Consider the following 21,212-nt stretch of genomic DNA (forward strand, 5'->3'; position numbering starts at 1 on the left):
AAAAACATATTATTGAAGTTTTAAGACTAAATTTGAACATTTCTGTTACACAAACTACTTCTGTGTGCCCTGTTCACAGCTGGCTGTGGACTGCAGGGCTGTTCTGCAGCCTCCTTCCCTCCCCTGTGATTCCCAGCAAAGAGGGCACTTTCCTGACCACACTTTCCTTCCAACAATACATTTTACAGCTGTTTCTGGATCAGGCAGCTGTTTTGTCCCTTCTTCAGTCACTTACAGGAGTTTACAGCAGTGAACTGTGTGCTAAAGCAAGAAAACTACTGTTAAAACTTATGGCCACAGGCATACCAAGTATCAGCTTTCACCCAAGTGCTGAGCCTGTTTCAAACAGGGAGGTTTCCATCATCAAAATGTGGCAACCTACAGCATTCACTCTATTGTAAAGTTATCTCTGCTATTTTCAGCTAATCCTATCACCTGGTAAAAGTGGGAATATTTGTTAAATTCATGTAAAATGCAAATAACGTTAATGAACAAAACATGTAACTGACCCTCCTCTTTATTTTCTGAGAAAAAAAATGTAGTCATATTTAGATTGCAAAGAAAACATACAGATTGTTTCACTTGTTCAACCTAATATGATTTTTTCTACTGCTAATTTTCATGAAAAGCCACAGTCCACACCCTTTTTGCAAATGGAAGAAATACTTTTCTAAGATGTCCTCGATTCAGAGCATCACATGTTCTTTGAAGTGAAATGATAAAGGCAGAAACTAAAGAGTCCCCCAGCAAGAAAAGCACACTCTTACATTCAAAGCCATCAACTGCAACCACTAAAGCATAAAACCCTTGACCTTGTTCATTGCCTGCATCTGCATTTTGGGATCGATTTTCCTCAGTCAAAATTATTTGGTTTTTTGCTTAACATAATGGTCAATGTCAAACAAAAAGAGAATTGCCAATCTTACTTGAATGTTTTTAGAGAAAAAAATTAAGTCCTACATGGCTAGTGCCAGCACAATCATTTCTATAGTGTACCCTGGCAAAAGCAGAGGGACACCATTGACATCAGCTATGTCAGATTGAGAAATGCCAGACCTTTGGTTCCATCAGTCCAGCATGTGTTACAATTTGGTATTTGTACAAATTAATTCTATCAAAGTGTATTATATCAAATAATACAGTTCCCGTGAACTCTAAAACCTTTTACTCTTACATTCCCTACAATTCCCTACAAATGGTTCAAGTTTTCCCTTTTCCCTGTTCTGTACTTTTGACCTGGTTAGTTTTTCGTGTTGTTTTGGCAGTAGTGGCTCTTCCTTGCTCACAAAGTCTGACAGTTCATTTCAGACTATTGCCTTTCCCTCCCAGACCCAAAAGAGATGACTCCCCAAAAAAAACCCAGGACTCTGCTTGCTCTGGGCACACCAGAGAGAGTTTATGTGTCCATGGAGAAATGTCCACCTCTAAGTCCATCTTCCAGAGACTCTTCACAAGTAGTGCAGAGAGAGAGGTCCCTCCAGTGACACACTCCTGGGCTCACACAACTTGTGCAGCTGTGAGTGGAGGCACTCACAGTTTTGGCAAATCCCCTCACAGCCATAAACTCAGCTGTGCAACATAGACAACAAGAGGACTTTATGCTGGGTTCCTGCAAAGTACTCAATAATACTACAGGTCTAACCCTCTGCAGGTTTTGAAATAAATGGACAGTTACAGGATTTCTTTACAAGTGTCACATAAATCCAGAGCACAGCTGGAAAAAACAGGAGGAAGCCTGACCCTAGCAGAACCTACCAACAAAAACCAGAGTTCCTAATTGTCAGAAAAATAGAACTGCAGAGAGCAAGCTGTCCTCAAACTTGTTCCTACTAGACAGAGCAGCTCACAAAGAGGAACACTCAGCTAAGCTAGGACAAAAAAAAAACCCCACGAATTAAAGACTTTCAATGGATCCCTGACTGGGGATTCAAAGGGGCCATTCCCAACTGTAACACTCAAAAGAGGAAAAGGAGAGATTTAGATTAGATGTTAGGAAGAAATTCTGTACTCAGAGGGTGGTGAGACACTGGCACAGGTTGCCAGAGAAGCTGTGGATGTCCCACCCTTGGAAGTGTTCAAGGCCAGGTTGGACAGGGCTTGGAGCAACCTGGTCTAGTGGGTGGCATCCCTGCCCATGGAGAGGGCTGGAATGAGATGGTCTTTTAAGGTGCCTTCCAGCCCAAACCATTCTATGATTCTATGAAAAGACTACTGTGGTGGAACTCCTGAAGGATTAACCTGGTTTCTCCCATATGTAAACTCCTCAGAGAACAGATCTTTAAATATCAGTCAAGTAAACAAGATGGCAGACCACCCAGAGACAAATGTAGAACAGAGCTGCATTTGTAGCTTGGGGAATCATCTCTTAGGAAAAGAAAATCAAACAGCATCTTATTCACATATGTAATGTTCTTGTTAAGATTCTTCAGATTCATTGCAGATATCAAGAATGAACAAGTATCCTTCCATAAGGATCAAATGTACAAAGGGAGTAGATGGACAATAACAATAAGGTGCAAGTGACAATGTAATTCACTTCTGTAAAGTGTGATATACTGATATTTGACCCATTTGGTCACTCAGATGGAATCTTTTAACTCTCAAGGAAACAGATTATTTAGTTACTTATATGCCTATAAAGTACATATCCTCAGGCTAACATATACAATTAACACTGCTCACTGTGCATGCAAGTGTATATAAATACTTGATTGGTTACTACATATAACATAGGCCATGAACAAAGTGTTTCTGCATCCTGAGTTAAGGATAATCACATTTTAACAACTGGCAGAGCAACTTCAGCAAGTCAAAAGAATAGTTAGGTGTGTCTAAAAACTTACCAGGTTGGGACTCAAAATCTTTCAAGTTCACTTCATACTCATCTTCATTGAGATACTGGTGTCGGCCCATCATTACAATGGCAAATTTAAACTATGAAAAGAAAAGGAAAAAAAACCAACTGGTAGGACACCACATTAAAATAAAGCTTCAAATCTAAGTTCACAGTATAACTTGCAGCTGGCTATAAGTCATATTCTTTAGGGGTTGTAAAAGGCCAATGTATAAGAAAAGAAAAGTCTTCACAATGATGGTGGTGCTGCTATAAAATACAGTGTCCAGGACGTGGCAGAATTCCCATCCCTGGGAGTTCACAAAGTGCAGTGAGGTAAAACCCTGCACACAACCTGACTTTGAGCCAAGTTCTGCTCTGAGCAGGGATGTGAAGTGGGGGTGGCCTCTAGAGGTCCCACACCAGCTACACTTTTCTGGGTCACTTCAGTGTTTTGCTGAGTATCTCTCATGATGCAGTACAGAAACACTACCCCTACCCATCCTACCTAATTATTCTTAGAAAAAGCACAATTTCAGTCAAGCAATCGTTCTATCAATCAAAACCTACACTTATCCCAAGCCTGTGGTTTGCATACTTATTAAAATAAACTCATTTAGGGTCTACAGTCAGCAGTAAAAACTCTCCTAACTTGAAATTACCTTTTCAAATTCTTTTTCTTGTATGTCCAGCATTGTCTGAATCCGCTTCATAACCTCTCTGAAGTGTTCACCCTAATAATTACAACAAGATTTTTAATGTCATAAAAATCTGGGAAAAACAAGGGAAGCTGCTAATATTTCCTGCTTTGAGCTTCATTGAAATATTTTGCTTTAATCTCTCTGTTAATTTACAAAATTACACAAATGTCGACATCATTCAGTAACATATGGAACAACAGCAGGCAACTTGCTATAAGTTCAGCAACTTTAAGTCAAAAACTTAACTTTTAAGTTTTTTTAACTTTTAACTTAAAAGTCTTATTGATTCATCATAATGCAAATTGCCCCATAAAGGGACCAGGCATTGCCAGTGATATGTGCAAGTCAGGTTAAAGTTAAAAATCAAAGACAGAAAATAAGCAGCAAAACAGGAATTTGGGGGGAAAAAAAAACAAACCCACAACATACTCTTGCTAAGCATATTGCTACTTTTTGTAGTATGTTTCTGCTCACTGTCTGTGTAAACTGCCCAAAAAAGTGATGAATGGATACCATCAACTTAAAGATGAATAATATGTATCAACTGTCATACACAAAGAACTGCAGTGCAAATGGTTTCCACCAGAAATCACTATAAAAGGTTTACTCTACAGTGATCAAAAACACGGAAATTAGTAAAATTCTATGAGGTAGAGAGATGTGGACACATTCCTTATTGGCAAATCTTTAAAGGTAGGTAATTTTCATACAAACTAATATACATGAACCAGAAAAAGTTTAGAAGCAAATGGTTGACTGCCCCCAGAAATACACTTTGATATTAAAAGGATCAGTGTGACATTCAACTGGAGCAGCACCACAGAAAAACCTGAGAATTTAAATTAAGCTTTCAAAATTAGCTTTCACTCTTGTATTAACTTCCAGCCCTAGAAGATAAAGCACATCAAATTACAGAAGTTATGAAATGCAAAGTCATCTCAGAAAGAGCTGAAGAAAATAACCTCATTTTCCATAATCACCTGTCTCAGTAAAAAGCTGACCAACCACAGCCTGGCCAACTTTTGCCAACAAGTTCACACTGCAGTTACTAAAGTGGTATTAGAAATAGGGTTTTATGTTTGTTGGGGGGTTCTGCAGGGGGCTGGGGAATGGGGTAGTACTGATTTGACAGCATTAAAAGTCCCTGTCTGAGGTCAAATGCCTGCTTTCTGGATATTGCACAGGCTCACTGAAACACTGAACAATCTGTACATGCAAAAGGGAACTGAGATGGTCAAAGACTTAACCATAAAAAGGGAGAGACAAGGCAGAACCTCCTATACAGGTATCTTCCTATACACTTGTTACACTAATCCATTTCTTTGACAGTACTTTAACAAAACATCATCAGTACAATCCCACAGGGAGAAAAAGGGAGGCATACTGTACCTGGTGTATCCTCAGCAAGAATGGAATTCCAAATGTCCCAAAAACCTCTTTGTGGAAATGTGCCACTGTGATTAGCATCTCATTTTCTTTATCTATATCTACCTGGTCCAGAGGAATTTCCTAGATCCAGACACAGAATTAGGACTGCAATCAGCTAAACTTCCCCCAAAAGTACCTTATTAAGTAACTAAAAGCATTATTGGTGTCTTGTTACTGATGTAAAACAATTCTATTTAAAAACAATTAAAGGAATCATGTTGTTTGACAGTCTTTTTACAAGAGTCTTCATTACAATTTACATTGGAAACTTTTTTTTTTTTAAATTTCTGATCTTTCAGGCAGGTCAATAGATCTAAATGATGAAAGAAAAAAATCACACTAAGTAACAAAATTTGCCTCAGGAAGCTCAAACTTCACAGAAAAGGACACAAAGTCTTCTGGAATATTTAAGTTTATAGTATGGAAGTGGGTTCTAAGAATAAACATTTATATCACGAGCCCTCAAACAAACCTTGCAATTATTGCCAAGATACTTAATGTCCTATGGACAGGCCCTTGCCAGGCCCTCATGTATTGTTATAATAAGTATGTATAAAAAATCAAAGAATGAAATCATTCTAGGGAAGCAGATGGAACAAACAAGGATCCTTTTAGAAGGACTACCTTTAAAAACACATATATATTATCATGCAATCTAACTTGCTGCAGGCATCACAGTATTTGAAAATCAAAATCCAGAAAAAGAGAACTACCACTTGAGAGGGTTTCCTCTCTCAAAGTCAAGTTGCAAAGTTTCTTTAAGAGAATTTATTTACCTCTATTCGAAACGTTCGACTTGTGGCAGGTGACAAACACTCTAACAGCTCATCTTCCTGATGGACACCAATTATTTTGTAACTTACAATTTCTAGCAGCCTTAAAAGAAACAAACAAGAAAAGCATTTTTAAAAAATAAATTAAAAACCCCAAAACAATGCAACTTTTCTTCCTCAAATCTTGAGAATTATTAGTGCAGTCAGGATGTAAAGCGATGCTACTTCTTTCTTTGTAAAACTTTAAATTCAGTCTTTAGTAAAAATTAAGCAGTAAAGCTACAAGAGGTTAAATTACTTCTGGCTCATGGCAAAAAAGCCAGTACATGCCATTACAAAACAGGGCTTTTTAATATAGATTGCTTTAAAAATTCTCTTTACATGACCTCACTTTTAACTCCTATAACTTTCAAGAAATGAATAGCATGAAATGCTTGAATTGGAAACAATTATTAAATTGTGAGCTAACAAATGCAATTGATGAAACTTATGCATCTCAAGGACATAACTTTATGAAATACAAAATAAATAATTGTATACAATTTATATTCATAGTTAATAAGAACACTTTTTAACAGTGGGAATCTGGAAGCTTTTTATTTTTAACATAGTATCAGACTTAATTTGTTAATAATGGTTTCTACAATATTTTAAATTCTATGGATACTTTTCTGCATAAAATCCACATGATCACATAAAAAGAAATCAAAATCCTCCACCTTTACCTTAATTTCCCTGAACCTTTTTCAGAGAGTTCTACAACTTTTTTACATTCTTCTAACAGGTCCCGCACACACCCATGCTTATCTGGATATACTGTTATTTCCTGGGGAATTTGAAACACAGAAATCATTAGAAAATCTGAAAATGGAAAAAACCCCACATTGAAACACAGAATACACTGGATTCGTCACTTCATCTAAAAATCATCTGTAAAAGACAACAATTACTAAAAATAACACCTATGTTATCTTCAAAAATTTTTGTTAACGGACACGATTTTTTTTTCTTTGTGGTTTTTTTTTCTTGTTGTTTGCTTAGGGTTTTTTTATGTAAGGTACAACTTTGCTCTAATTTTGTGTTATTCAGGGACAGTGTGTGACCCATAACCACAGCCATACCACTTTTGACACAGAAACAACAGCAAGTGCCTCACTCACCTCTTCCCTAAACTGGCTATTTAGCCATATGCATTTAAAACTTCTTCTGTTTTCAAAATCAGTTATTTTCATTTTGAGCTAAAGAAAGAAAAGAAAAACACTTTAGGCATACTTTGAATAGGGCAGAAGGATTTTTTTTTAACTCACACCAGTAAAAATAAAAGACTCTTACCTGTTGATAGTAGAGTTTTTTCGGTTGCCTAGGCTTGAAGAACTGCAGAAGATCTCTTAAAGTACCTTCATAATTATGTCTAAGAGGATTACCAGGGCCATCCCTATAACTACAGAAGGAAAGAGGAAGAACATGAGTATGTTTTCCCAGTCCATCTCTCCAAAATCCATCACTGCTCAGTAAATGGAAGCACCAAGAACACTTTTATTGCTGGCTTCCAGTTTCACATAATTGCTACCACAGCCTAAGCAGCACAACATACAGAGCTTTAGTGATTTTTAAACACAGCTGAGCTGTGGGAACAGAAAAACCATTCACTGTGTGTGTCAACTCTCTTGGATGTTTACAAGCTCACCCTCAGTGCTGCAGGGTGGCAGACCTGCATTCCTCTGGAATTACTGGTATGGCAGCACATGCTTTAGATTGTGGAAGGTTAATTTGCAGAGCCACATGACACAGCAAATTCCACAGTGACCACAGCACTGTAAACTACAAAGAGCTACTCAAATTCCAAGTCTCCATGATGAGGAAGGGAGATACCCTCAGGTAACTAAAGAGCAATCTACACTTGCATGAATACAAAAATATGTAAGCTTTGTGGGTGCATTATTGCTGCAGCACATACAGACAGCTACTAATACACTGTTTTCTGCTAGTTTTACACAGACTCAAATCCAGTGCCTAAGAACAGCATTTTAACCAGAAATATCCCTCTGAGCACCTGTGAACTTGCTAAATTGTTGTCATCTTCATAAAACCTCATTTGCAGGGAGGGAAGAGGGGGGAAATCAGTGAAGTACCTCCTGCATTTCAACTTATAAAATCAGCAAAACTACTGCTTTTATGTGCACTTGTTTCTGCTCTCCTCCATTCTAGAAGTCTACATTCACTGAAACAGCACTTGCATTAGCTCAGTAATTTATCCCATGATAAAGGCTTTGAATTAATGATTTTCTTCAATGATACTTACTGGAACTCCTCTAAAACATGCAACTCTTTGAGGCTCTAGAGCCAGACACTGCAATATTCAAACTGCCTCTGCAACCTGCTGCACATTCCAGAACAATGACATCTTACTGGCAAAGAATTAGTTAACAATCTGGAAAAGGCTACAAAGTAACTGCTACCTACCTCTATTTGGGGCTAAATCTTTTAAGGAATAGTTTAGACCCAGAACACCAAGGAATTCATCTTACCCTTGGGACTTGAAAAACTGTAATAGCATTGGATCCGTGTTAAGTCTTTGCGCGACTGTCTTTGCAACCTGAAAATAAATTTGGGGTAAGTTCTGAATTATTTCAGACAGTTATGACATTGCTCTACAATCATACACTCAATTCATTCCATGACAAGAACATTATGCTACCAACATTCTGAGAGAAACCCACTGTCTACCCCTCCAAGGCTAAATAAACCAGTACTGTCAGCTTCTGAACAGTTGACACAGAATAAGATATACTACAAAAAAAATGAGGAAACTGTTTTATTACAATAAATCACTGTCACCCAAATGCCACAAAATCCACAACAATACCTCTATTCCTCTTTTGCTTGTTTGGTTGAATTCATTGTTTGGTTGCATTTTGCTGTTGGTTTGTTTTGGTTTTCATTTTTTTAATTATAGTATTATTAGGGGAATAAGTAAGACTTGCTCTTCGAAGATTCCCACTCCTTTAATTCACTCCAAGAAAGTTAGCTTGCTTGCAGTGAATTAAAGTAATAACACCACATTATTTCCATATTTCACAGCACTGCCTCACAGAAGGCATGGGCATTCTCTGTCCATTTTTGCCTTACCAAACTATAAAGACCTTACAACACTTCAAGTGGAATGAAAATAAGAGAGGACAACTGGCCAAAAAGCAGACAGTGAGAACAGGATAGCAAAAGTCATCTCTGACTTTCCCTGTATATGCAGGTGATCAAAGTTTCTGCCTCTGGTGACAGCAAATAAACTGTTTGGTTTTAAGTGATAATTCTGACACTGACAAAGGCAGCTGAAGGAGAACTGTAGGGAGCCAAATCTACTCAGGCTCTTAATAGATCAGACCAACTTTATTTCATTTTTTTTAAAGTTTCAATGTCCAGTTTTCCTCATCTCAACACCCCATGTCACTCTTTACAAACACAACAGGTTTGATCTGTTAGTGTCACTGAGTATTAAACTGCATTGTGTGAAGAAAGCAATACAGTTTGGTCTACAAAATGAATATTGTTGGTGATACTACAAGCACAACATAGGTATCAGTAGATTCCCAAGGTACTTTCCTTCTATTAGCTAAATTTTACATGTCACTTCAAAAGCAAATGCATAAATTCATTAGAATATCATTTCCCTGACAGAGAAGAATGCCCTACCAAGAAAGAATCCTATTATCAAATAACTCATTATTAACAAAACCAGGGAGTTTAGAGCATTTTCCTCTCACAAGCCTTAATGGCTTCCTCAAATTTTTCATTACCACAATGCAAATGGTGCACAAGAACAGATCTACTCTTTTCTAAAGGTAATATAATACCTTTAGAATATATAGGTATATATATATAGGTGTGTGTATATATATATATGTATAGAATATAAAGGTAATATAATACCTTTATAATGCACTTGTGAAGGATTGCAAAAGAACAAGGAAACGAAAGCAGAGAAACAGGGCACGTGCCTGAAAGTAATTCATCCTATTGGATAAAGTAACAACAAAGCCTGGGTCATTGGGGATGGTTTTATCACAGAAAATGACATCCACACGATGGTAGAGGTCTCTGAAGTATTCCTTAGCTGTTGGCAGTTCGCTGTTATCATTTTCTGGGTCATCCCTACAAGAGCAAACAGATGATAACACCATTACAAATCACATTGTTACACACAAACAGTTTGGGCTTTTAAAAACATGTTCTACAGTAAGTCAGCAACAGCTGAGAGATACAGAACTAAAGTTTAGAAACCTTTTTAGAGAGCCACCACTTGTACACAGTAGGACTAATGCAGTCAGCAGTGACCCAGAGCCCTGTGCAGTGCAAGGCCCATCGCCCTCACCTGCTGCGCTCGCTCTTGGCAGCCTGGCTGTCCCCTGGATCCTGTGGTTCCACAGCACCATTCCAGCAGGAGCCATCCCTCCCTCCCACCCTGGCACATCACTATGTGTCTGTATTGATGCTGCACAGCTTTCCACACACCCCTGTATCAATTGCTTTGCACAGAGGCCAGATGTACAACAGCATTCCTTGGCCCACAGAAGCAGAGCAGTGGGCACAGAGGCTGGTTTGGGTCACTCCTGACTGGTACCCCAACTTCTCAGCAGAGAAATAGCACCAGGGTACAAGCTGTGCACTTACCCAGGAGTCAGCAGCCAGCCAAGGGTGCATAACACCAACTGGGTCAACTGGGAATGCGAGTTCCATGGCATGACATGAGAAATACATTCATCTCACATAATCTGGGATAAGAGTGCTGAAGATAGACTAGCTGGCTTCCACCCACTGTCAGCCCATGGAGAGAAACACAGCAACACAGTTGGGTGTGACCATCAGCAGTGAGAGCATAGAAATGCTGATTTATAGCCCTGACAAGATTATGAAAGATCCCTTTAATGGGTACAAGATGCAGGAGTTCCCCTTTTGCCTCAGAGAAAACTCCAGCTGAAACACCAGTACACCTACAAAGTGCACATGCTCAGGCAAACTGGGAGCATCTCCTCACCGCAGACCAGGACACCAGTAAGGAACTAACTGTGAGTGTCAGTAAAAAGGGAGAAAGGGAAAGCAGTTTAGTTCAGTTCTAGGCTGAAAGGAGCTCCAAGCCAAGAGCCTTATACAGTGGGCATGGTACTGAGCCCAAGGTCTGAAATGCTGGAAGGCTCTTTGGTATCCGTGTTGCAGTGGCTGTACTAAAAAGCTGCACAAATCAAATTCATTTCTGACCCGTTCTCTGTAATATTAGGACCTATTTCAGGTTGTTAGTTTCCTAAACTAGGATGAAACCTTCTTTTCCTTAATAATATGGCATGTGACAATTAAAGAACTACCAATATTTTTTCATTTCCCTTTTGAATAAACAAATGAGAACTGCTGAGAACACATCTACTGTTGGAACACAATACTTTGCTCTTGTTAAAAATGCTTAGTTAAAGGAAATTCTGCTTTCAAAATGAATCAGGTGATTTAATTGCAATGATAAGCTGCCCCCTTAAAATACATACTTCTGAAACACTATGATGTCACCATCCATGAGTTCATCCAGAGCTTTATCAAGAGATACATCATAGTCTTGAATCCTTTCTGTTAAATTGGGTTTAACTTCCTGCAATAAAGAACAACAATTATTGATCACAGAACAAACAAAAGACAAAAATAAAGGTCACAATAGTGCAGAAATCTTCATGTAAGGTAACTTGTATCTCCTTTTAACTGAAAAAAATGTGTGTGTATACATATGTGTGTGTGTATATATATATACATACACACACACAAATTAAATGTAATCTTAGCTAGAGTACAGATAGATCTAGTTGCTATTGATAAAACTGGCTGCTCATTTTTACCTTTGGAATCTCACTCAAATTGTCCTAATTTTCAAAACTATTTTATCATTACGCTGATAATGTTTTTTAATTAATTTTTCCAAAATTAGTTTTCTACTGATTCAGCTTCCAGGAAGCTTGGAGAGCAGTGATTATGCTCACTTACTTTAATAGTGCAGGATTTATGTGCACCAATTCACTTGTCTTTAAAATAAGTACCAAAAAAAAAAAAAAAAAGAGAACCCCAACAAAGCCATAATGAAAATGCATGTATTATAAAATATCTATATGCATATTACATAATTATACTCGTAGGGTGGGATAAAAGCACCTGTCTAAGCAAACTGGAATCAAACTGTAACCCTGCCCTGCCCAGAGCAGGAGCACCTGACAGTTTGCTCTTTAGGATGGCAGCGTGTGTGCTGCCCTGGAACCACCAGAGAGAGCAGCAGGACTGCTAACAAACTTCCCAATAAAAACCCAGTTCCTTGTTCTCACTCGAGCCAGGACTTTGCCTTGGCAAGATCTGCATCTTCAGCACTAAATAAATGCAGCAGTTCTGAAGATTTACTATTTGTGTATTTGGGCAGAAACATGCTAGTGGAGTAAGGATTTTGTTTGCAGACTTCTGACTTAGGAAGGAAGGAGAAGATGCAGCATTTTTTCTCAGCTTCCACTGCCTAAGGGGGGCACTGAAAATAAAATGGTCAATAACATCAGCAACATTAGCTGTTCTTACATGGCAACAGAGATTTAGCACAACCAAGCTATTCATGTAGATCTTCATGGAGAGATTTTTTTGGTTTTTAAAGCCTCACACTTCCAGCTGTTTAATATTAAATCTGTTTTGAAGTTAACTATCTGCTACTCTCTTGCAGCACTATAGACTTCAAAGCTACAGGTCACAGGGCTGATGGTTTATAAATCATCATAAGCAACTTTTTTAATGAATAAAGCTTCTTTTTCTTTAGTCATAGCATGTAAAAGACAAAGAAGTTAGAGAAAGTCTGTCAATGCAAACCTCATAGAGGATAAGGTTAGTTTCTTGTGGAAATCCTGCTCTCTCACACATAACTGGAAGCAAGTCACCTATTGGGAAAAAAAAGAAGGAATGTGAAACACGTTGCAGTAACTGTTAATGAGACCAACCACAGAAAGGAGAGAAACTACTTTGCTACCCTGGAGAGATAGTTTTATAATGCCTAAGAAAGAGCCTTCCAGGTTAAAGCTTCCCTTGTTGACATATTTTGAGGTTTCCTTCCACTTCATTTGGACAACAACAGTATATGTGAAAGACCATTGGAAATTCAAGAGATGAAATAACACCACTCCTTCCCCAGAGAAAAATTTAATATCTTAAAATAGAAAATCAGAAAATATGTACAAGCCAATAAAATGAAAACCTGAAGTATTTTTACTCAGTTGACAGTTGCTGAATTCCTTAAGTGGACCCATATGAAAATCAAGGCTGACACCCAATCCAGTCTCAGCAGCTGCTCAAGCTGCCATAGTGAAAGAATGCAGAGGAATTATTTTAAAAGCTATTGCAGGAGTATATTTCCCCAAATCCTTGAAACAGAAGGGAAAAACCCCAAGTTGGAGAGCAATATCAAATCACAAAGCTTTACAACAAGTCTGAAAGAGCTGTGTATGTTCAGCAACATCTGGTGAGTACAGCAAACCTGTAACCAACAATTAACTGACCACCAACAGTGACATGCTCAGTCCTGCAGAAAGTGTCACTGACACAGCATGGGGAAGAAAACTGTCAGGTTCTGGGTTAAATAACAATCTGTTTCTGTGATAGAAACATTATTAAAAGAAAAAATACGTGCAACCTACTGTCTTTAAAAGCCTTCAGTTACATCAAAGAAATTGAATTTCAGAACTCACGTATTTTACAGGATATAGGGGTGTAGATATGTCCACAATAATTCAAACTCCGAGTCTTCGGATCATACATCTTCAGAAACAACATCACATCATCTACAAAGTAAGGAACAAGACTTAATTTTAAGTAAAGGGTTGGGGCAGGGAGGGAGGAAGGAGATCACCTAGATATTTTTCTTTACACACTAATAAGTATGTGTCTTTGATTTAATTATTTAATACCCCTAAAATATATATATTATATAAATTTATTTAGTGAGGGTGTAAAAACATGCAAAGTATGTCTCACACTTCAAGAGAAATGAAGAAAAAACTGCATGAGAAAAACTAATTTCAGCACTGTAGTAGTTTGATGGTTACATCAACGACATCCTTGAAGAAAGGAGTGTACAATGTTTTTGGAGATATACCCAAAATAGAAGTATTTTGTATTTAGGGAAGGTTTAGTCCATCTGCTTACGATCTTTATCAAACTTGGGTAATGTTGCTCCAGTAGCAGCCATCTCTGGATCTACTGTTTCCAAAAATATTGTCCAAGGATTCTCATTGTCACTGAGTTCAATCATCTATGTAGAAAGATGTGAAAGAAGAAAAAAAAAAAGGTCTCTGGAGAACATAATACAAACTGATATCTGCATTTTAATCAGACACAAGAAGTTTATGACATTCTATGAGTGGGAGAGTTTTGGGGTTTTTAAAGTTGTGTTAAAGGTAGTTTATGAAGAGAAATAAATACAGATATAAAACCACCAAAAGTTAAACTAAGTACTAATGATTGGTTTCATTTAAAATAAAACCTCTTTTTCATCTAAAAATGTGCCTACAGTTACCTTTATTATGGCAAGAACATTATTTCATGTTAGAAGTAACACAACAGTGACAGGACAGAAACCAATCACTGTTTTCTGTGGTATTTAGACACAGTGTTTCATATTTTAAGCAACACATTTCATTAAATCCAGACTTTTTGCTCAAATAATGGAGGACTCAAAAAGATATTTCTGTTTTAAATCTAACATTAAAAATCATCATCATACTTTTTTTTTTCATGGAAGAAAAATCATGCAGCACTTTCCTGCTTCCTATCCAAATTAATCCACTAAATCTCAAATCTGTTTAAGTACCAAACTTTACCAGATGCAGTGAAATTAAGTTAATACCCTGAAAAAACTGATGTCCCAAACTTAGATACTTTTAACAAGAACTAAAAATCATGAATGATGGACAGACAAAAAATGTCCTCTATCAGTGACTATTTACCGTTTTATTGCCATCTGCTTCATTATCCAACATTGCAGGTCTTTTTGTTCCATTACTTCTTGCTTGCATTGGCCATAATCTGATTTGATCCTGGGGAAATCCCTAAAATAAATAAAAAACGTGTCAGGAAATTAAAACAAAGCAAGGAAAAAAGGCTAAGATACTTCTATTAAACCCAAACAGATGATCTGTGTTAAAAGGTCTAAATTAAGACTGCTGGAGAAGGTAAGAGCTATGAAGCAACCATAATGTCATAAAATAAATACGTACAGGTAATTCAGCTATAGAAAACTTACCATCGTTTGAGAGAGGTTTTGAACAAATTCTGTGAGTGTGGAGTTTTTTAATACTTTGAAAACAGTGTATTTCACTTTTTCTTCATCATACATATCATTGCCTTGGTGACCACAGAACTGATCCTCTGCCACTATCTGAAAAATGACATTTAAAGGTTACTACTCATATTAGCTCAGCTGCACCATGTAATATCTTCTCCTGATGCTTTACTATGCAACCTCACTGGCTGCCTGGGTGGTGGCCCAGTGCTAACACTACCTGTGTTTGCATGAAGACAAATTGCAAGCACGCAGATTATAATTAAATTAAAAAATAGTGATTGATAGTCACATCAGCGTGAGTAATTAAAATATACTAATTCTTACAAATCCCGGACAATTAAAAACCAGTTGTGCTTAGATCCCAGTCTTGGAAACATGTGCCCTAACAATCCTGGCACTTAGAGGGAAAAAAAAAAAAAGCTACATAATTATTTTATAGTGGAAGGCAAGGAGGCTGCCTAAACCTTCTCCTGTATTTCCCAGAGCCCTCCTGTACTCTTTGTCAACAGAAACACAAACGCTGCCAGTCTCCCCATAGGAAACAGCTCCAGTGCAAAGGCAGTGCAGAACGAGCCAAACTTCACCAGTGCCTCTACTTATGAACACCAGAAAGAAGATGCAAAGAAACATGGAGGCAAATGGCAAATGGGTTCTATTTTCCTGTGCCAGATGGGCTCTGGAAAGAGCCATAAACGGGGTTCCTTAAGGCAATTCATAACGATCTAGTCCATCTGGCTTTTCCAAAAAGATAATTGCAAATATAAGCACTCTCTCCTTCTGCTTCTACTTGATGAGCTCAGTTTGGCAGAAGTCCAGGCTTGCAGCCTATGGCTAGATACATTCTAATTTTAGAAAATAATTCCTGAAGGAGATAAAAGTGCAGTGGCAGGGCACCCATTTGAAATAACCTGGTCCTTTTCCTTTCACCTGAACTTCCTATTTTTACTGAAGAGCACATATATCCTACCGAAAACAGAAATGTCTATAACAGACAGCACTGTGTGATTCATTAGGATTCTTTGCATATGTAAATATACTTACAAGCACTAAAATAATAATTTCACTTCAAACACTACTTCAGAGCACAAATTAAAAAAAAAAAAAAAGTTAAAAGAAAAGGAAAGAAAAATCAAGGTTTGTCTCAGGTGGCTCAACATTCTGAATTTTCATGGTAAGGCAGTTGCAACTTAATCTGTTTCAAAAGCTGACCTGCACTTGCATATAGAGGTGAGCTTCCTGCCTCTCCTTCCTCTTCTGAGCTTCTATCCTTTTCTCCTCTTGTAGCCTTTCTACAAGTTGTTGAGGAATATCATGGTCGGTGACAGGCTGCAAAACTTCACCTACAAAGCAGATTTTATTATGTCATTTCAAGATTTACATCAAACAGCGCTTCTTTTCATACACATTTGACTTTCCTCTGACTCGAAGTCAAAACCAGCTTTCTTCATCGTATAATTAAAAATATGGCTTGAAATCATCATACTTTGGTAAAAGCAGTTTTTTCTATCCCAAGCCAAAACGCGCTACTTCCATGAAATATGTATCACAGAACTTCTGAATTAAACATTCGGAATTTAAAAAAAATATTTACTACTGCTCCACTTTTTAGCATACATATATCTACATATTTATAATCAGTTCGATTCAGGTTCCATTACTGAAGTTAGGTCAGTAAGTTTTCCAACCTGTAAAAAAAACCCAACGTCCGAAGCACTTTGCAGACGCCCAGTCCTGCCTTACTGCGCTAGATCAGAACACACTTTCCAAATGTGAGAGGAAGGCTGGCTGATCCCATGGGAATTTTCAGAGGTAAATTGTAGCCCTAAATCCCTGCTTCTAAATGCACCTTTGAGCACAGACAGGGGACACCTACTGAGTTTGGACTCCCTGATGTAGACCAGCATGTAGGCGTTGGTGCAGTGCCGCACCGACAGGTCGTCGTCGTGCCCCCCGTAGTTGTGTTCAATCGCTTCCTCCTTCGTGCATCTTGATACGACGTCATCGTCAAATTTACACCACTAGGGAGAAAATTTTACATAAATATAATTTTACACATAAAATCGTGTTCTTGAATGATAAATTAATCCTATTTCTGGCACGGCTTCCAGCTCTTTGAAGTAACTGAAATTACTCTTCAAGCAGCGTGACTTTTAAAAAAAGATCTAGTTCAGTGTAATTTGTGCTACCTGCTACTTGTGCTCAGCAAAAGGAATTCCAAAAATACCAAACCTTTGCTGAAGTATTTGAACATTTTACACTGAATATCAGAAGCTTTTCTTCAGACTGTTGTTCAAATATCAAGTATTTCTGTATGAAACAGAAAATTGACCTTATTTGTGTTAGAATAAAATAAAAAGCAGAGATGCACAAGACATCTGGTAATTATTTGTATATTTAGAGAAATTTACATCAAATTTCAAATTCAAACAATAAAGTCAATTAAGAACAAATGACAAATAGCAACAAATTAGTAAAATCTGACTTCTACTTTTATTGTGAATAGGCAGGTATACACAAAACCAGTCAACTCAAGGGAAGAGGCACTTGACCTATAAATGTCTGATCCAATCAAGTCACCTAAACCTGTAACAGTGGGACATGCAAACATGCTGAACTTCTGAGTCACAGAAACACTTGAAATGTTCATATTTGCTTCAGCAAAGTCAGCCTAAATAAAAAATTGCTGGATAAAATCAGTTTGAAGTAGAACTTTAACGCATACACACATTGACGAAGGGATTCCCTTAGTCAGAAGTCTTTTGCTAGAACTGAAGTCTGTCAGCAGACTTTTCTTTTAGGGTGCAAAAATTCCAGAAGCTTTGCCCATTATGAAAACTCCATGTACACATTTGCAACACACACACACTTGTGTTTAAGGTGCTTTTCAATACTCACTTTGCCATCGCCCTTTGGATTTAAGTAAACAACATAATGTCCACCATGGTTATCTCCACTGTGGACCAGGACTGCGTGGAGGATGTAATTTGCAGGATCTTTAGGATCTGTTTTTTGCAAAAATTCATCTAGTGGCAACTGTTCAGGAAATTCAAACCTAGTTTTGAAAAGAATTAAGGGAATTGTATTTGCAGTTAAGACAGACACACACTATTAAGCACTACTATGGAGCATTGTATGGACTCCTAAAGCAAGTTGCAAAAACTGAACACATTACTGTTACAATGCTATTTCTCTCCAGGACATACTGCATACAGTGGCAGAATTTATACTGTTTTAATATGGAATAAAAATAATCTTTGCAAGCACCTCTGGAAAAGTATGCCCTCAGTAACAAGGGTAAGAGCATTTTAAATGAAATAAGGCTGTTTTGGATTCACTGTGTCAAGATAAAAGCTTTAAAATATGCTATTTTCTGACAAATACAGCTTTCCTAGCACAGCTACCACTGGACTGGAATATTATTTTGAAATGCCTTACAGCTGCTGCAGTCTCACCTTGGTGAGGCTGAAACCACTGCAATACAGATTTAGTTTACAACCAGCAATGCATGTCCTTTAGAAATTATCAGCCTCTATTTACAGTGAGGGGACAAATGGCTCTCCCTCCATCTATGGAAACAAGATGGAGGGAAAGCAGATAACTCCTGTTTCATCCTACTTATTCTTGTGGCAGCCTATCCACACACAAACAGGATTCTGGTAAATTATTTCTGGTAAAATACATTCAAAGGTCCAAATTCTACAATTAAAAAAAATTTCCAACCAACCCAAAAAAACCACAAACTAAACCAACCAACCAACTTACCTATCATTTATCTTGATGTTTTGGTCAGTCTGAGGATCATACATAAACCTCATGAGCTGTAGGTGTAATACTGGTGGCAATGTTAGGAACTTCACACCTTTCTCTGCCTCCTAGACATTTTAAAGGAAATAGAGGGTTGAAATTGGAAGATTTTCAGCAACTCAAAATACTTGTTTGCTGCAGACACTCTTCTTAAGGATTTTCATAGGCTTGATGACACAATGGGCACCAGCACCAAAGAATGGTTCAAAACTTGGGTGCAAGTAAACTACCCCAATGCTGCACCAACCTTCTAATGAGCTACTACAGTAACACAAGAACTCAGTTAATTTAAATTTAGGCCATTCATACAAGCACACTTGGACACCTCACAGCATTAAGAGCAAGTCACATGTAGAAATACAATTAAAAAGAGAATACGGAGGAAAACCCTCATTTTTGATCAATTAAGAATTTCATGTTCATTGTATCCTGCCAACAAGTATTGGCTACTGTGCTTTACTTTCCCAAGAACAGTAAAAGAATATATAAAACATTACTGACAAAATCTGGTGTATCAAAGCTGCAGAAATAAGCTTTACTAAAACAACATTAATTATAAAGAAACTTCAGCTTCCTCCAACGGGTGCAGCAAAGTGCAACTGAAAAGCTCAGAAACATGTACATACATATAAATGTTTAACATTCCAGGGTTCATTTGGTGTTCTTGCTGATGATACAAACATCAAGTCTCTAAAGTTACTTCTGGAGCTATGATTCTTTTTTACTTGACACATGGAACAACAGGCTACTGAGAGGAAGAACTTTTCAGTCTTGAGATTGGTAGAAAAGTGAAACATTCCAGTAACTGAACGACTTGAGACCTATAAAACTCACTGCTAATTAGATTGCTATAAAATCTGTGCTCCATTTTCAGAAACATAACAACAACTAAGAAGAGTTATGCAAGGCTTGTCTAAGAAGAAACATCACCAAAATCAGTTGATAAAATCTAGAATGGGTTTCGCAACATTGTTTTGCGAGTTATTTTCCTTTGCTATTTTATCAAGGATAAAGAAATAACATTTAAAAGCAGATTAAAAAAAATACCTGCAAGCCATGTTCTCCTGCATCATATTTGTTATCACCATCCAACTGTTCCACTGCAACGTAGTCAATGAAGGACTCAAAAACTAAATGAAAAAAAATAGGGGAATTGCACAGAAGGAGGAGGAAAAAAGTAAGTTTACTCCAGCCTGCAATGTATTATCAAAAAACATATTAGGACACGAGAGTTTGTGTTTGAATATTTCTGTCTTTACTTTTAAAAGTTTTATATTGCATAAGAGTGTCCAGAAATGTACCAAATTGTAGGAGCATACATAAGGGTATTAATAGATTTTAAAATCAGAGTTACAACTGTCTGTCAAAACTCCTCACTTTGCAGTTGCTGAGCAGCAAGCAAGATGACTCTGTTTGCTGGATTCTTAAACATCCCTTTTCATGCCTTGTACTCCAAGCACTCAGTAAAGAGATGATAAGGGACCACTGTTATGCTGTTCTGATGAGTTCATTCTTTTTATTTGCTTATTACTATGGTCAGGTCTAAATAAGAATTTATTTCCTTCGAGTTCATCTTTATATATAAATTATTACTCACTGTGACAACACCACTGTTGTCACCATAGCACAGTATGCAGTTTTATGACATCAGGAAAACTCCTGAAGTTTGTGGACTTTTTTGAAAAAATACCAGTGAGAGAATTAGGGAGGAAAGAGTAGGGAAGGGAAATGGGATAAGGTTAAAAAAAAAAAAGGTAACACAGGCAAAAACATTTTCTGCAGAAAATATTTTCAATGAGGTGTCTTAAAGCAAAGATTTTCAAATTGCTGTGCACCAACAAAACCATCTGAAATCATAAGGCACTGAAGTCCAACATGCTGAAGTATTTAATTGGTGCATATCACAGTGTATCACTTACTATTTTTCTTTCCCTTTATACTTAGCTGGATGTCATAATAATCTTCTATTCGTTCAGATCGATAGTCTACGTGCTTGCATTGGATATAAGACTGTAAACAAAACCAAAACACCAAAGAATTTCAATGTATACAAGTAACAGAGTAAATGTAATTATCTTTTTAAGAAGTATTAAATACATACCACCATCTTCCCTCTGAACAATTTAGGAATAGTGCCTTCTACACACGTGCCTTTCATTTTATTTTCCACATTATCGAGCAGCTGAAAGAAAAATTAGTTTTTACATAAGATGATCTTGCAGTTTTTTTATTTATTCATCACATACAGATGACTACTTCACCGCATAGACTCTACATCACTTATATAAAAATGAAATATTAGTCTGTGCTGGCATCTCCTTTCTAGTCTTTTA

General features: G+C 37.3%; 1 protein-coding gene across 1 annotated transcript in view; it reads right to left on the minus strand.

Moving 5' to 3' along the window:
• Positions 1–21,212, minus strand: part of USP7 (ubiquitin specific peptidase 7) — a 69,904-nt gene that overhangs the window by 1,426 nt on the left and 47,266 nt on the right. Inside the window, exons 9-30 of the mRNA XM_032703851.1 lie at positions 20,981–21,061; positions 20,799–20,889; positions 19,927–20,009; positions 18,838–18,947; positions 17,971–18,127; positions 16,949–17,093; positions 16,285–16,415; positions 15,034–15,168; positions 14,738–14,839; positions 13,938–14,043; positions 13,481–13,573; positions 12,609–12,676; positions 11,267–11,367; positions 9,731–9,884; positions 8,264–8,331; positions 7,068–7,176; positions 6,896–6,973; positions 6,461–6,561; positions 5,739–5,838; positions 4,924–5,043; positions 3,496–3,567; positions 2,844–2,934 (exon numbers count right to left, since the gene is read on the minus strand). Of these exons, the coding sequence (XP_032559742.1) occupies positions 2,844–2,934; positions 3,496–3,567; positions 4,924–5,043; positions 5,739–5,838; positions 6,461–6,561; positions 6,896–6,973; positions 7,068–7,176; positions 8,264–8,331; positions 9,731–9,884; positions 11,267–11,367; positions 12,609–12,676; positions 13,481–13,573; positions 13,938–14,043; positions 14,738–14,839; positions 15,034–15,168; positions 16,285–16,415; positions 16,949–17,093; positions 17,971–18,127; positions 18,838–18,947; positions 19,927–20,009; positions 20,799–20,889; positions 20,981–21,061 (2,296 nt within the window). The remainder of the gene's footprint in view (positions 1–2,843; positions 2,935–3,495; positions 3,568–4,923; positions 5,044–5,738; positions 5,839–6,460; positions 6,562–6,895; positions 6,974–7,067; positions 7,177–8,263; positions 8,332–9,730; positions 9,885–11,266; positions 11,368–12,608; positions 12,677–13,480; positions 13,574–13,937; positions 14,044–14,737; positions 14,840–15,033; positions 15,169–16,284; positions 16,416–16,948; positions 17,094–17,970; positions 18,128–18,837; positions 18,948–19,926; positions 20,010–20,798; positions 20,890–20,980; positions 21,062–21,212) is intronic.

This window comes from Chiroxiphia lanceolata, chromosome 16 (assembly GCF_009829145.1).
Source record: "Chiroxiphia lanceolata isolate bChiLan1 chromosome 16, bChiLan1.pri, whole genome shotgun sequence".
Taxonomy (NCBI): domain Eukaryota; kingdom Metazoa; phylum Chordata; class Aves; order Passeriformes; family Pipridae; genus Chiroxiphia; species Chiroxiphia lanceolata.